The sequence below is a fragment of the Delphinus delphis genome, chromosome 1 (assembly GCF_949987515.2).
Source record: "Delphinus delphis chromosome 1, mDelDel1.2, whole genome shotgun sequence".
NCBI classification, from domain to species: domain Eukaryota; kingdom Metazoa; phylum Chordata; class Mammalia; order Artiodactyla; family Delphinidae; genus Delphinus; species Delphinus delphis.
The window spans coordinates 182844540-182860244 of record NC_082683.1 but is presented as its reverse complement, the minus strand read 5'-3'; the positions used below and the strand labels follow the sequence as shown (position 1 = coordinate 182860244).

General features: G+C 60.4%; 1 protein-coding gene and 1 long non-coding RNA gene across 2 annotated transcripts; one reads left to right on the top strand and one right to left on the bottom strand.

Annotated features, from left to right (window-relative positions):
• Positions 1–910: 910 nt before the first annotated feature.
• On the bottom strand, positions 911–7278 carry LOC138414060 (uncharacterized). The gene is made up of 4 exons (XR_011246455.1): positions 6794–7278; positions 6152–6272; positions 5336–5415; positions 911–1267 (listed from the first exon to the last, which is right to left on the bottom strand). It is a non-coding gene; the product is annotated as an uncharacterized lncRNA (long non-coding RNA).
• Positions 2395–7779, top strand: TNNI1 (troponin I1, slow skeletal type). Its single transcript, XM_060011408.1, has 5 exons — positions 2395–2541; positions 4094–4183; positions 6122–6298; positions 6506–6615; positions 7461–7779. The coding sequence occupies exons 1-4, from the start codon at positions 2416–2418 to the stop codon at positions 6611–6613; spliced, it is 501 nt and encodes a 166-aa protein (XP_059867391.1). The 5' UTR covers positions 2395–2415; the 3' UTR covers positions 6614–6615; positions 7461–7779.
• Positions 7780–15705: the final 7926 nt, after the last annotated feature.

Below are 15705 nucleotides of genomic sequence, written 5' to 3'. Positions count from 1 at the left end.
GGGGGGCCGTCCTGTCCTTGCAGATCGACATTGGAAAGGTGGGAGGGAATCATCCGTGGGTTATTCCAGCCCTGCCCACCACCGGACACGGAGGGAGGAGCAACAGGATTCTTGCCCTCCCCTCGGGTCTTAGCCCTGCCCCCGATGCAGCCCAGGTCTGTTTAGACTGCTGAGGACACACACAGCCTGCGTCCCGCCTCGCCCGGGGTGGGGACTGCTGAGGACACACACAGCCTGCGTCCCGCCTCGCCCGGGGTGGGGACTGCAGCTGGGCAGCTGTGGACTCAGGACTGGCAGGCTGGGAGTCAGCAGCACGGATGGAGGGGACACTCGGCAGAGATTCTGTTTTTCCATAGTCGTGTGAATCTCTAAGTTTCACTGAGGCTCATATGAAAGTGAGTCCCTGGTGACTGATGGGCAACGAGGTGGCCAAAATCTCCCCCGGTTGGTGGGGAGATGGTGAGACATCTCCGTGGGTGCATGACAGTGTAAACCGCGGCTGGTGAGGCACATAGCAACAGGCCATTCCCTCGCAACCACGCGGACCGGACACACAGCAAAACCCTTGGCTTTCGGAGAGGAAAAGACAGAGCACCCTGAATAGCTGGATTAGAAGCAGGTTCCAGGCACGAGAGCCCCTTCGTTTTCTCCCACAGGGACGGCTCAAAGCCGATTGCTTCTTCTTTACGCACAAGAATAGCAAACCCAAGCTGTGGCCGGGGCTCTGCAGAGTAGCTGCAGGTGGGGGATGGGGGGCGTTCACCAGTAGCTCGAGAACTGACCGCCTGTGTCCAGGAGGAGACAGGAGCCCTCGGAGTTAGGGATAGAGCAGACCCCTCTCGCTTCCCTGGGGGACGCTGCCACGGGGCCAAGACCTATTAGGACGTATCTAGTCAGCAAGAGATGTCAAGCATGTTTAATAAGAAGAGAAAATATTGTCTGCATAACTGAGAGCAATTTACATGGATTGTGTTGATATCAAGAAGAGCTTTGACGTCTAAAGAGATGGAGCGTCTTTACTGAGGGAACTCAGGGCTTACTCTGGTGACACAACGTTGCCCCAGCGCGCCAGGCCGCGTGCCTCCGGCACGCTGTTCGAAGCCGGTGCTCACCCACCATCTCATTCTGTCTGTAGTCCCTCTGTGGACCGGGTAAGGTGGGTCTCAGCATCCTGACTCACAGATGAGGAAGGGGGTGCCCAGACCCTGTGACCCACGCAGTGTCTTGCAGGATTCAGCCCCTCGGTCAGGGAGCTGAGTCTCTGAATCTGAGGGGTGCAATCACAAGATGAGCTTTTAAGGGACCCTGAGGTGAGGATTCTGGGTTAGGATGGTGACAGGCTGGCGCTCATCCCGGCCTGGTCCAGATTTCTGGTTCTATAGCCGCCACCTCACCCATCTCTCCTCCTCTTTCTCCTCAGAGAAAACCCAAGATTACTGCCTCCCGCAAACTCCTGCTGAAGGTGAGCGGGGTCCTGGCTCTGGGGAGGTGTCCGGAGAGGTAGAGGGGTGCAGTGCACCTCTCCGGGGGAGGGTCATGAGAGGTCAAAGAGGAGGGAGACCAGAGTGGGGAGGAGGTGGGGGATGAGGAGAAGGGATGGAGGATGAGAGGGGATGGAGGAGGAGGGGATGGAGGACGAGAGGGGATGGAGGAGGAGGGGATGGAGGAGGAGGGGATGGAGGATGAAAGGGGATGGAGGAGGAGGGGATGGAGGAGGAGGGGGGAAGGAGGACGAGGGGATGGAGGACGAGAGGGGATGGGGGAGGGGATGGAGGAAGAGAGGGGATGGAGGAGGAGGGGATGAGGAGGAGAGGGGATGGAGGAGGAGGGGAAGGAGGAGAAGGGGATGGAGGAGGAGGGGATGGAGGAGGAGGGGATGCAGGAGGAGGGGATGGAGGAGGAGGGGAAGGAGGAGGAGGGGAAGGAGGAGGAGGGGACGGAGGAGGAGGGGACGGAGGATGAGAGGGGATGGAGGAGGACGCGGCAGAGGGAGTCTGGCCAGAGCCTGGAGCCTGTGGTCAGAGGGCGGGAACCCGGAATTCTGGTCCCGGCACCTTCCCAGGGCTTGGCAGGAGGCGGGGCCATGTTCAGGGTGGGACCCCTGGTGGGGGCAGAGGGCTTGCTTTATTTTGGTAAGAGATTCTTTCTTAGGAGCTCTGGGGCCCAAAAAGATGAGAAATGGTAAGAGGAAGATTGAAGGACAGTAAGGTCCGGGGTCCAAGAGCGCGGGTGCTGGTGTGTGGTCCCCCGGGCTTTGGCGTCACGGGGCCGCGCACACACTCCCACTCTTGGCGGCTGCCTGGGCGGGGCCTCGTCCGGGGCCGGGCTGGCGGTCGGGGGCCCGCCTCCCCTTCGGGCCCCGCTGCCGTGGGGGGCCGGGGCCGCGCTCACCGGGTGTGTCCTGCGCAGAGCCTGATGCTGGCCAAGGCCAAGGAGTGCTGGGAGCAAGAGCACGAGGCGCGGGAGGCCGAGAAGAGTCGCTACCTGGCCGAGCGCATCCCCGCGCTGGAGACCCGAGGCCTGTCGCTCAGCGCCCTGCAGGTGGGCATGGGAGAGGGGCTCCCGAAGCGGCGCGCAGCCCCGCGGCAGGGGCTCAGACTGGCTCGGCCCCAAGCTCTCTCATTAGTCTTCACAACCCCGTGGGGCGGGGGCGGGCTGGGGTGGGGCGTTGGGTCCCATTTTACGAACGGGAAGGGAGCCTCAGCAGGGAGGAGGGTCTTGCTTGCGGGGGGTGGGGGGGGCTGAGCAGGGACCAGGTCGCGTATCGGAGCAGCGTGCAGAGCGGGGAGCTGGCCAACGCTTGGGAGGGCCCACTTCTCCAGACCTGCCCGTCCTTCCCCTGCAAATAGGCCTTTAATGTTTTTATAACATTGATAAGAGTTTAAACACCAGTAACTGCAGAGTGAAGGGCCCGGAAGGAGATACAGATCTCCTTTGACTTACGATGGGGTTAAGTCCCAAGAAACCCATCGTCAGGTGAAACTGTCGTAGGTCCAAAGTGCACTGTCTACGCCTCACCCAGCGCACATCACAGCTCACCTGGCCCAGCTTAACCGTGTGAGGACCCCACTCACGGTAGCTGAAAGTTGGGCGAAATCAACTAACAGAAAAGCCTATTTTATAATAAAGAGTTGAATATCTCATGTAATTTACTGACGATGAAAAAGCAGATGGTTGTCTGGTACATAAGGGTTTTACGTGTGTGGGTGGCCACCCTCACGAGCGTGGGGCTGCCTGGGAGCTGGGGCTGCACTGCCCAGCACCGAACATCACTAGCCTGGGCAGGATTAAAATTCAAAATTCCAAGGATGGTTTCTACTGAATTTGTATTGCTTTCTCACCATCATAAAGGCAAAAAAGATCATAAGCTGAGCCATCGTAAGTCAGGGACCATTTTTTTAAAAAGACATTTATTTAATTATTTTGTCTGTGCCAGGTCTTAGTTGTGGCATGCGGACTTCTTAGTTGTGGCATGCATGTGGGATCTAGCTCCCCGACCAGGGATGGAACCCAGGCCCCCTGCATTGGGAGCTCGGAGTCTTACCCACTGGACCACCAGGGAAGTCCCACCATTTGTAGACCAACATGTCACCGATGGTTACCTCCAGGCGGTAACCTATGTTATTACTGCCTGGTGGTAATAATTCCTATTTTATTATTAATTAAATAATAATAATTATTATCACTAATTATTCCTATTTTTTTATTATTAGTATTTTTTTGTTTGTTTAGACTGCACCGTGCAGCATGCGGGGTCTTAGTTCCATCGAAACCATGTCCCCTGTATTGGGAGCACAGAGTCTTAATCACTGGACCGCTAGGGAAGTCCCCTTATTTTATTATTTTTGCTTAATATATAATTTTCAAAATTTCTACAATTAACTTACATTCTTTTTATCATAAGAAAACTTTTTAGTGATAAGTACATTCGGAAAGGACTTCCATTCAGAGCGAAGGGGTCTATCAGCCCCTTCCACAGCTCAGGTCTTGCCGTGGTGGAGGAGGGGCCGGGCACCCGGCTGGGAGGTGGAAAAGGGGGGCTGGGGGCTGAGCGGCTCCCTCATCTCCCTTCCTGACTCCCCTGCTTCCCCAGGACCTGTGCCGGGACCTGCACGCCAAGGTGGAGGTGGTGGATGAGGAGAGATATGACATCGAGGCCAAATGCCTGCACAACACCAGGGAGGTGAGCCGGGGCTGGGGGGTGGCAACACCAGGGAGGTGAGCCGGGGCTGGGGGGTGGCAACACCAGGGAGGTGAGCCGGGGCTGGGGGGTGGCAACACCAGGGAGGTGAGCCGGGGCTGGGGGGTGGCAACACCAGGGACGTGAGCCGGGGCTGGGGGGTGGCAACACCAGGGAGGTGAGCCGGGGCTGGGGGGCGGCAACACCAGGGAGGTGAGCCGGGGCTGGGGGGCGGCAACACCAGGGAGGTGAGCCGGGGCTGGGGGGCGGCAACACCAGGGACGTGAGCCGGGGCTGGGGGGCGGCAACACCAGGGAGGTGAGCCGGGGCTGGGGGGCGGCAACACCAGGGAGGTGAGCCGGGGCTGGGGGGCGGCAACACCAGGGAGGTGAGCCGGGGCTGGGGGGCGGCAACACCAGGGACGTGAGCCGGGGCTGGGGGGCGGCAACACCAGGGACGTGAGCCGGGGCTGGGGGGCGGCAACACCAGGGACGTGAGCCGGGGCTGGGGGGCGGCAACACCAGGGACGTGAGCCGGGGCTGGGGGGCGGCAACACCAGGGAGGTGAGCCGGGGCTGGGGGGCGGCAACACCAGGGAGGTGAGCCGGGGCTGGGGGGCGGCAACACCAGGGAGGTGAGCCGGGGCTGGGGGGCGGCAACACCAGGGAGGTGAGCCGGGGCTGGGGGGCGGCAACACCAGGGACGTGAGCCGGGGCTGGGGGGCGGCAACACCAGGGACGTGAGCCGGGGCTGGGGGGCGGCAACACCAGGGACGTGAGCCGGGGCTGGGGGGTGGTAGGGGCACAGCTGGAGCAGGCAGGCTGGCTGGGACAGGGTGGTGTGTGAGAAGGTGGGCGCAGCCAGTGCAGGTCAGGTGGGTGACGGGTGATGTCTGGGGGTGTCGGGTGGGCACTGACGTGGCAGTTGTGGACCAGGTCCCCCTCCCACTGCCGGGTCTGGGGAGTGGCACTTAGGAAGCTCTGGTCCCTGCACTCCATCCCCCAGGGCTGGAGTTGGGCAGAGAGAAGGTGATGCTTTTCACACAGATGAAAAGCACAGACTTCATCCAACCTATAAGGTGGGCTCTTCAATGGAAGAGAAGCCACCCCTTTTATTCACCCACACAAATAATCGTAGCCTGTTAATAACACCTTACCTTGCAAACGGCTTTCATGTGCCTTGTCCCTTTGATCCTCCCTGCACGCCTGTGGACGAAGTGGGTGCTTTTGTCTGCACCTGACAGATGAGCACACAGGTTCAGAGAGGCTGAGAAACTCGGCCCCGGTCACACAGCAAGTGGACCTGGGATGGGCCTGGCCTCGGACCCTCACTCCAGTCACTCAGCACTCCCCCGGCATGGGGCGCGGGGCGTCAGCTCCACCCAGACCCAGCTCTGGTGCGGTGGGCAGAATGCGGAGGGCAGGGCTCCTGCTGCTGGAGTGGGCGCCTGTTCCAGCAGAGGGGTGGGGAGGGACTAGAGCCACTTCCCTCCTTCCCACTCCTCCCCAGCAGGAATGACGGTCTGTGGGTTCAGGGATCCCCCCAGAATTTCCTCCTGAGGTTGCACCCTGGAAATCCCCCAGGGGGCTCGGACATGGGGTTTATCCATCCTGCTGGACGAGGGCTGTGCCCTCAATGACCTGCTCTGAAGGCTCACTGGGAAGGGACTGGTTAGAAGCGGGAATAAGAGGAAGTGGCCCGTCCCACTGCAAACAGGGCTTCCGAATGACACTTCTGTCTCTTCCCTGCATGGCCGCCACGGCTAACCGAGTTCCCTCTCGGAGTCCCACTCACCCCTGTACCAATTGAATAGGATAGAACGAAGGTGGCTGTTTGCAAGGTGACAGATAGTGGATCTGGGCGTCCCCGAGGGCCTGGCCTGGAGCCTGGAGAAGTGGGGCCTGGCTGGGGCCCGGAGCCCTGAGCTGCCCCCTCCCCGCAGATCAAGGACCTGAAGCTCAAGGTGCTGGACCTGCGCGGGAAGTTCAAGCGCCCCCCCCTGCGGCGCGTCCGCGTCTCGGCCGACGCCATGCTGCGCGCCCTGCTGGGCTCCAAGCACAAGGTGTCCATGGACCTGCGCGCCAACCTCAAGTCTGTGAAAAAGGAGGACACGGAGAAGGTGAGCCCCCGACCTCACCCGACGCGGCCTCGGCCAGCCCTGCACCCCCCACATGAGCCCCGCCAGCTGGCAGCACGTTCCAGGACCCCTGTTCTGGGAGGAGGGCTGGGATGTCCCCCCTCTTAGGGGAGGCTGACTTCCCATCACCCAGCCGCTCCCGCGCGGGGAGGGCCTGGTGCTAGGTGTCCCCTGTGTGGCCGCCCACAGGAGCGGCCCGTGGAGGTGGGCGACTGGAGGAAGAACGTGGAGGCCATGTCCGGGATGGAGGGCCGCAAGAAGATGTTCGACGCTGCTAAGTCCCCGACCTCCCAGTAGAGGTAGGCGGAGCCAGCTCCCCGCTCCCAGGCCCCAGCTGACAGGGCCGCAGGGACTCCAGGACGGCGGCTGGCGGGCTGGGCAGGGTGGGCGGGGAAGAGGAGCCCTGAGGTGGCTCAGTCCTGGTCCCCCGAGACCGTAGGCACATCCTTCCTGCTTCGGGGCCCTTCACTCCCTCACCTGCAGCATGGGGTTGCGTCAGCTCCGTGATCCCCCAGGTGTATCGCCTGGGGCGCAGATGATCTGGCCCCTCCCAGGCCTGCTGGATCCGAGCCTCTGGGGTGGGATCAGCCCCTGGGTGACTCTGATGCCAGAGCTTAGAACCCCTGGATTCCATGACCCCCGGGGCCTTCCAGCTCTGACTTTCCAAAAGTCTAAAGCACTTTTAACTGCCTCCTGGGGAATCCTGCAAAGTGCCCAGCACTGGTCGGGGGGCTTCCATTCAGAGGAGACAAGGCCACCCACTCTCCGAGGAAGCTGCTGGAGAAAGCAGAACGTTAGGACACGTGAAGCCCTCTGTGGGCGTGCGGAGGGCACACGCAACAGGGCAGGGTCTGTCCGACAGCCCTGTCCGTCTGAGAAGCCTCCTGGAGGGGCAAGCTCTCCGAGGATGTGATGGGGTTGTGGGTGCAGGAGGGCGTGTCAGGGGCTGATGGTGCAACCAGAGCTCAGAGGTGGGGATTAGCCACGCGTGGGAGGATGCCCAGGCGGACGGGTGCGAGGAGCCCCGTGGGGAGGAGGGTGGGGAGAGCTGAGGCTCGTAGGAGCTCCTGTGGACAGCAGTCCAGCCTGGGTGCCGGGGTGAGAAGGGCTGGGAACTGAGGGCTGCTGCCTCTCTGTCCCGCAGGCAGCTGGCCAAACTGTGCTCCGGGTGCCCTGCCTGCTCCTTCCTGCAGCCCCGCCCGCCGGCCTCTCAGCATACCCCCCTGCACTGCAGAGCGCGTCCCCTGCTCCCACGTCTCCCCTCCAGCCTGAGCGCCTTCCGGCGGGACTGGGATTAACAGACACAGAGGGGAGGAATGGCAGCGTCTGAAGACATCGCCTGGCTGGCGGGTGGGCTCCCTGGGGCTCCAGCCGCTGTGGGGCAACCAGGCCTCGAGGAGGCATGCACCCTCCACTCTGTATGTCAAGCGCCCACGGGCGTCACAGCCTCTCCATTAAAACCAGTGTCCTGCTCACTTCTGCAGCTCTGGCTGTAAACACCTGGGGGAGGGGGAAGGCAGGGAGCCTGTGAGGGAGGCTGTGCTCGGCTTCAGGCAGCAGCTCGGGGCAGCATGGAGGGCCACCTGCTCAGGTCCTCCTGGTCCCCCTGCCATCTGGTCCGGTGACACCACACAGCACAGCCTGACCGCCAGGGTGCTCAGCTCAGCCCAGCCTGACCTGCGGCTGTCAGGGGGCCCCTCCATTCCCAGCCCCTGGCCCTGCTGCTCTCACGGGGCCGTTCCCCCGGCTCCCCTCTCCCGGGTGCCCTGGTGTGCCTGACCCTCGGGGTGAGCAGTCAGGTCAGTGTCCTGGCCCAGCCAGGGGGATGCCCTGCAGTTCCACCCCGGCCACCAGGCAGCTCCTTGTTCACGCCTGCCCTGGGCTCTCCCATCGGGTCCTGGGCCAGCCCTGTCCACCTGCATCCACCCTCCCTGACTGTCTTTCCTTCACACTCCTGACGGACCATGTCCCCCAGGACTGATTCTGTCCCAAGGTGTGGCAGTCAGTTGTCTGTCCTCCAGGTCAGGTCCTTTCTCCATCCCGCTGACATCTGGGCCAAAGCCCGGTGAGGGGTGCAAGTCTGCTGGGGTGGAATGGGGGGCCTGGGGGCACCCCTCCACACACACGGAGGGCAGCGGCTCCCGTGGAGCAGAGACCAAAGTCTGGGCCAGAGAGGCTTTTCCGGGCCTATCTCAGTGTCGTGTGACTCCTGAGATATGCCTATGAGGAAGCAGCTGGTCCCCGGCCCGGCCCTTGGCTTTTTGGCCGCCCGGCACTGGCCCCAGGAGAGGCTGGGCTGTGTGAAGAGCCCTCCAGCTGCCTGTGAGTCCCTGTTCTGCCCTCTGCTCCTAGTGCATTATCCACCATAAATGCCAGAAGCTGGGAGCAAAGTGCAGCACCAGGGGCCCCTGGGCCGGGGTCTGGCTCCCGGCCACGCAGCCGCCAGCCCCTGAAGGACCAGTAACCCGAGATGTGCTGGGGGAAGAGCAGTCTGCCTGGGTCCTTGCTGCAAACAGCTCAGTGGGCGGAGAGGTGGACGTGCTCAAAGAAAACAGCTCCTAGAAACACGGAAACTCTCAGGCGCAGACACACCCAGACACACACCCAGACACAAACACACACACACACACACACACACACACACACGCAGCTGGAGAGCCCGGCGGGGCTGGGCCAGGCACAGAGCCTGGCTTGGGTCTCACGCCTGGCAGCCACACACACGCCCCCTTCCCTGACGCACAGGTCACTGCGGCCGGCCTGAGTCTGTAGCGTGGCCTCCCCCCTCTGCTTCCTCTCAGCCCTGGGAGATCCTGGCCCCGAGTTGCAAAGGCAGTGCTCGGTTCCGCCCCCCAACTATTGACCTGGGGCCCAGCACGCTGGGGCCCCCACCCTGCCCTGCAAAGCCAGGCCTGACTCAGAGCAAACGCCTGGCGCAGAGAGCCCGTGGGAGGAGGGCCCTCTGGGAAAGGGCCCCTGCCCCACCCAAAGCCCTCCGGGAGGATGTCCAGTCCGTTCTGCTTCCTGGCAGGGCCAGACCTAGCCTACCCCCGTGCAACGGAGCCCTGAGTGGTGACGGCCAGGGGGCTCTGTCACAGGGCTCCTTGGGGTGGCAGTGGGCGGGGCTGGCTTGGTTGTGGCCACAGCAGGGCCTGGGCGGGAGGCGTGGTCTCTGGAGAGAGAGAACCACGATTCCACCCGGTCCCCACTCACCACGCAGGGACCCAGCCTGGACACGAGCAGGGCAGAGCCTGGAGCTGGGCCCCACTGAAGACCAGTGGCCGCAGCACTCACTCCACTCTAGGCACTGCTCTCTGCACCTGAATTAGCTCATCTAACCTTCACGACACCCCATGAGAGAGGGACCACAACCACTCCCATTTCACAGATGGGAACAGTGAGGCACAGAGAGGTTAACACCTTTCCATGGTCACACGGTTAGTGAAAGAGGGGCCAGGACTGAACTCAGCTGGTCTGTTAGAGCCCGGACTCTTAGTCACGACTTAATAACATGCCTTACCAGAATCACATCATTACGTTCTCACCAAAACCTAAGGGGTACCTGTTATCTCAGATTCATTGACACATGAGGAGACGGAGGTTGGGAGAGTTGAAGTCACTCACCACGAGTCAAGGGCTGTGACAGCTGCAGGATGGGGACAGGGACCTGGGTCAACCTGCCTTGGCGGTCACCCTTTTCTGGGATCAGACTTGCCTCAACAGAGCCCGACCTGTAACTTTCCAGAAGGGATGTGGCCGGGGACCAAGGGCAATGCATAAGCACCTTGGAGTTTGCCTGTCCCCAGAGAGGAGAAAACGTTCAAATGAGATGCAAATGCACCCAAATGGACAAAGGGGCCGACTTTCTCCAACAGCAGGGACGCGGACCTATAGCAGCCGCTGGAGGGGGAGCTCCTGCCTCCTGGAAGGAACGACCAGGGCAGAACGCCACCTGCTACACCCCTGCCTGCCCCAGAGCCTGAGGAGGCCGGCCGCCCCCCAGGTCTCTATATCCACGGGGCAGGAGGCCGAGCCCACTGTCTGTCTGGGGCCCACCTCGCAGCAGGATGGTCAGGGCAGGCCCAGGCTCAGGGCTGCAGGGACTGGAGTGTCCCGCCAAGGAGGGAGCCCGTTAAACATTAGCCCCAATGGCCCCCCACGAAGTGAGTCAGGCTCCCCGCAGGGCTCCCGGCTGGCCAGGTTTGTTCCAGGTGGGTGACCAAGCTGCCGAAGCCTGGGACAGGCCGCTGGGGCCAGTGCGGACGGCAGCCGCCTTCCTGACCCCAGCAGGGCTCCCTCCTCAGCAGCCCGAAAGCCGGCCAGCAGGCCCTCCGCTGGAGGTGGGTGACGGGCACTCTATCCCGAGACACACTCCTAAGCGGGTCCCTGAGGCTACCGCTGAGCAGCGCAGCCCCCATCTGCCCATGGGCCTGGTGCACGGGGCTGTAGCCGGCTTCTGGAGGCCCAGAGAGGGAGACTGAATTGCTCAAGGTCACAGCCCTAACCAGGGGTACAGAACAGGGCCCTGGACCCCCTGCAGGTGGACAGAGCTCTGGTCTCCCGGCCAGAGGCAGTGGGCCGGGGGCCTGAGCGGGTGGCCCACCTCTGGCCCCGGGTCAGCACCCACCTGGCTCCACCGGTTGACACAGGCTGGGTGAGCCCCACCCTCGGCTCTGGGCTCAGGAGAGAAGTATGGCCACACCTAAATGCCAGGGCAGGTTTTCCAACCCGGGAGCCCCGGGGAGGAGCGTGTGTGTGTGTGTGTGTGTGTGCGCGTGCGCGTATGCACTTGTGGCCGTCCCTCGGAAGGGGTGAGTCTGGTGTGTGTGCCCGTGAGGGTGGTGGCTTGCTTGCCCTTGAGTGCCATGGATGCCCACATGGCCCTCGTTTTAGAATTTTCCAGATGCAATTCCCCTGATTGGATCTCTGTGACCCAACTTTCTACTCCACTGCCCGCTGAGGAAACCGGGCTACTGCAGTGAAGTTTCCATAAAGCTACGTGCATTCAGTGAAAAGGGTTCTCCTTTTCTCAAGTATGCATGCCTTAATTCTATTATTTTAGTATCAAGATACCCTGTACTTATGGGGTGGGAGCACAGGAAGTGGTAATTGTCTTCTAATTTCTTCAAAAAACAAAATGGTGGGGCTTCCCTGGTGGCGCAGTGGTTGAGAGTCCGCCTGCCGATGCAGGGGACACGGGTTCGTGCCCCGGTCTGGGAAGATCCCACATGCCACGGAGCGGCTGGGCCCGTGAGCCATGGCCGCTGAGCCTGTGCATCCGGAGCCTGTGCTCCGCCACGGGAGAGGCCACAGCGGTGAGAGGCCCGCGTACCGCAAAAAAAAAAAAAAACAAAAACCCCACAAAATGGTGGCAACACGATTTGTGTATTTATATTTTAAAAAGTATTATTAGTTGGTGAAACCCAAAGCCAGGGAACCACTGCCCTGGATTCTTTAGGGTGTGGGTCTTACCTCCCAGTCACGGTCAGGCTGTGACTTCCAACCCCGCTGGCCTGGGGCCGGAGATCCCCTGGTCTCCACTCTGGCCTCTTTGGGGGAAAGGAAGCTGCCTTATGTCCTGTGTAGACAGGGGTTGGGGGCCGGGGAGTCCAGAGCCCAATGTCTTCCTTGGGAGGGGAAGAGAGAGGGGGCTTCCTCCTCCCACTGGCTGGGGAGTCAAAAACTCCCCTCCTGGACCAGGGGATTCCCAGGGTGATAAGCCCTGCCTTCCTGGATTCTCCCCAGGGGAAGTGGCCAGCACAGGCTCACAGTTACTAACATAGGCACACAATTATACGGTGAACACCTCTGTGTGAACCACTCATTTTAAGAACTAGAGAACTGCGATTCAGTATCTTGTAATTATCTATAACAGAAAATAATCTGAAAATAAGGAAGTAAATAATTATATAAGTATATATGTATAGCTGAATCACTTTGCTGTACACCTGAAACTAACACGATATTGTAAATTAACTATACTTCGATTAAAACAAAAGAACTAGGTTATTGCAAATGCTTTTGAAGCCCCTGCACACCCCTCTCCAACCATGACACTTCCCCTCCAGAGCGCTGAGCCTGCGCTTTAGAGCCCGCAAGCCACAACTACTGAGCCCACGTGCCACAACTACTGAAGCCCGTGCGCCTAGAGCCCGTGCTCTGCAACAAGAGAAGCCACCGCAGTGAGAAGCCCGCGCACTGCAACGAAGAGTAGCCCCCGCTCGCCGCAACTAGAGAAAGCCTGCGTGCAGCAACGAAGACCCAACACAGCCATAAATAAATTAATTAAAAAAAATTGCTTAGCACTCCTCCACTTGCGAATAGACTTGAGACAGTAGGTGTGGTTGCAGTTGGAGAGGATCCTGGGGCGGCGCTCGCTGGGGCTGGCTTTCTCGTAGGCCACCTCCATGCAGATCCCACACACCATGTCCTTGCTGCACTGCACGGCAGACGAGAGCTCCATGTCCTCATGGGCCTCAAAATGCATGCTTCTGCTTTGGAGTTCATTAGAGGTGAAGGTTGCAAAATTCACCCCTGTGAAAGAACGAAGTGATGAAATACCACCATTTACTCACCTTTTCCCTGTGAATAGGCCTCTGGGTGGTTTCCGGAGTTTTGCTTCTATAACCAGTGCTACCGGGGATGTTCTGAGCTCCTGCTTGGTGCCCGTGGTCAAGGTGCCGGGCCGTCAGCACTTGCTGGTTTCCAAGTACACTCCCGCAGCAATCTACCATCAGGGTGACCCAGATCCTGGAGAAGAAGGGTCCTAGACGCTGAGAGGCTCCGACCCAGCCTCCCAGGTAACACAGAGGGGATCCCGGGCTGTCTGGGGTTTCCTGTTCTCCTTTCCAAAGCAAGTTAGTGCAATTCTGTAAACCTACCATGCCAAGCGCTAGTGTAGACACGGGGGCGAATGAAACACTCCTGCTCTCCCCAAGACGCTCGGGGCGTTGAAACACGGGCACGGGCACCCTGAGCACCACCCCTGCCCTTGTGATTGTCCCCTTCTCCCGCCCGCCCTGCACAAGCCCTCGGGTGCTGTGGAAAACGCAGGCCAGGCTGTCCTGAGCCCCGCCCCAACGTCCAGCCATGTGCTGGACAGCTCCCCGGGCTGCCCTTGGGGCCCTCACATTCCCGTGGCTCAGGCCAGGGCTGCTGCTGACCACCTCACAGGGTGCAGACAGCCCCACGCCAAGAGCTCTCAGGCCCCAGGGGTCAGTACTGAGGCTGAGGCCCCTCGGGCTGAGGTCACCGGCCCCTCAAGGTAGCAAGTGGGCGTCACCTGGCCTTCTCCCCTCCACCCAGCAGCCAGCCCCATGACCACTCGGCCTTCCAGACCTCCGGCCAACCCCTCCTCCCCCTCCTCTGTGCTCCCGTCGCGGAGCACAGGCTCCAGACGCGCAGGCTCAGCGGCCATGGCTCACGGGCCCAGCCGCTCCGCGGCATGTGGGATCTTCCCGGACCGGGGCACGAACCCGCGTCCCCTGCCTCGGCAGGCGGACTCTCAGCCACTGCGCCACCAGGGAAGCCCAAGTCCTTCTTTTTTTTATGGACGTAAAAGTGGTCCCCTCGGTGGTGGTCTCCCCCTGAAGCCTGGTCAGTGTTGCTTTCAAAGTCTCGGGGGCCTTCCCACTCAGAGGCCATTTGCCTTGTCATTTTCAGCTATTGGGCAGGGTCATGGCCAAGTCCTAAGCTCAGGGCAGCATGAGGACCCCTTTCCTGGTGCCGTGACGGGCACACGGTGCTTCGGGCGCATGAGCCCTCTCCTTGCGGAACCACCTTCCACTCGAGACCCCACATCTCCGTTCACGCCCCATCCTGTAGCGGGTCCCTCGCCCCATTCTCTGATGAGTGAATTCCACTCAACGTTCAAGCCCAACCCAGATGTTCCCTCCCCTTGCAGGCACCCCCAGTCCCTCCACTAGAATTAATCTCTCCTGATGACAAGTTTCAATTTTCATCACAGCCTGTCTTGAACACGGCTTGTATGTAAGGACGCTTAGGAGTACCTGTGTGTACCTATGCTTATGCACACGTGTGTGTACCTATGCTTATGCACACGTGTGTGTATGCTTATGCACACGTGTGTGTACGCACGATTAGGAGCACATGTGGCTGTGCACCAGCACGTGTGTGCCTCCACTGCCAAACTGGGACTGTCTTGGGGTCAGGATCTGAGTCCCCACCATCTTGGTGTCATTGAAAGCCAGCGCTGTTTGCTGATTGTAGCAGGTGGAATTATGTTCCCGCCCCAAAAGAAAGGTCAGTCCCTAAGCCCTGGTAGCTGTGAATGTGACCTCACTGGGAAATCGGGTCTTTGCAGATGTGATCAAATTTAAATGTGGTCGTATTGGATCAGGGTGGGGCTGTAACGCAAGGACTGATGTCTTGATAAGAAGAGGGAACTTTGGACGCGGGCACAGAGACACCGGGACAGTTCCCTGGGACTCTGAAGGCAGACATGGAGTCACGTGGCGGCAGGCCCAGGGTTGCCACCAGCAGCAGCAGGACGACAGATGCAAAGAAAGGTCCTGCCCTAGAGCCTCTGGAGGGAGCACGGCTCTGCTGACGGACTTCTATACAATGCCTGCCCTCAAGGAACTTTTGGGGCACTAACACGCACATAATTCACCTTTCCTTACTTCTGGAGTTGTCTACGCACCAATCTTCCGTGTCTTTGGGTTTTGTGTCCATAGACAGGGTGCTGGAGTCTGGGCTTTTAGAGACCCCGCTGACTCTCTGCTGGTTTCATGAAGTGTCCCTGGAAAGGCCAGGCTTCAAATGACTGGGGTCGTTTGTCCTTCTCTGTTGAGATGTCACCACTGACAAACCATGGGAAGGACATTCTCTAGGTCCCCAGGGGTCAGCAGGCTCCCCAGGAAGTGCTGGGCCCCAAATCCCAGCATCCAGGGACCTGGGTTCTCACTAGCCCCTCTTCCTCTTTCCCTGGAAGAGCCAGTGGCCCAGGGCCTGCCTTGGCCTCTGCAGGGGTCTTGTCAGCTCTCCCGCTGCTCACCCCAGGATCACCAGCACGCAACCACGGACTCGTGTGATCCCCACAACCTGGGCAAAGTATCATTCTACGCACATGAGGAAACAGGAGATTTGCCCCACGTCACATGTTTCATACATGTCAGAGCCCAAAGCCCCATCTCCAGGCTCCCAGTGCAGCTCTCATTCCTTGAACCTCACTCCTCACCTCCTTTGGCCAAGAAGGAAGGCTCCCTGGAGGAGGGGGCATTTGGGGATGGAGATGCCTTAGCAGGCTAGCTGTGTGTGTGTGTCCCAGCTTCTGCTTAGCGGCTGGCTTGCCCTTTACTGGGAGATATCAGAGCTGGAGGGTATTGTAGAGACCACCAGCTCTGGATCAGTGCCATGGGGAGGCCAGGCTG

Coding starts and splice junctions, on each gene's coding strand:
- TNNI1 (XM_060011408.1), top strand. CDS start 2,416: ATGCTGGCCAAGGCCAAGGAGTGCTGGGAGCAAGAGCACGAGGCGCGG. Junction 2,542..4,093: donor TGTCGCTCAGCGCCCTGCAG/GTGGGCATGGGA, acceptor CTGCTTCCCCAG/GACCTGTGCCGGGACCTGCA. Junction 6,299..6,505: donor AAAAGGAGGACACGGAGAAG/GTGAGCCCCCGA, acceptor GGCCGCCCACAG/GAGCGGCCCGTGGAGGTGGG.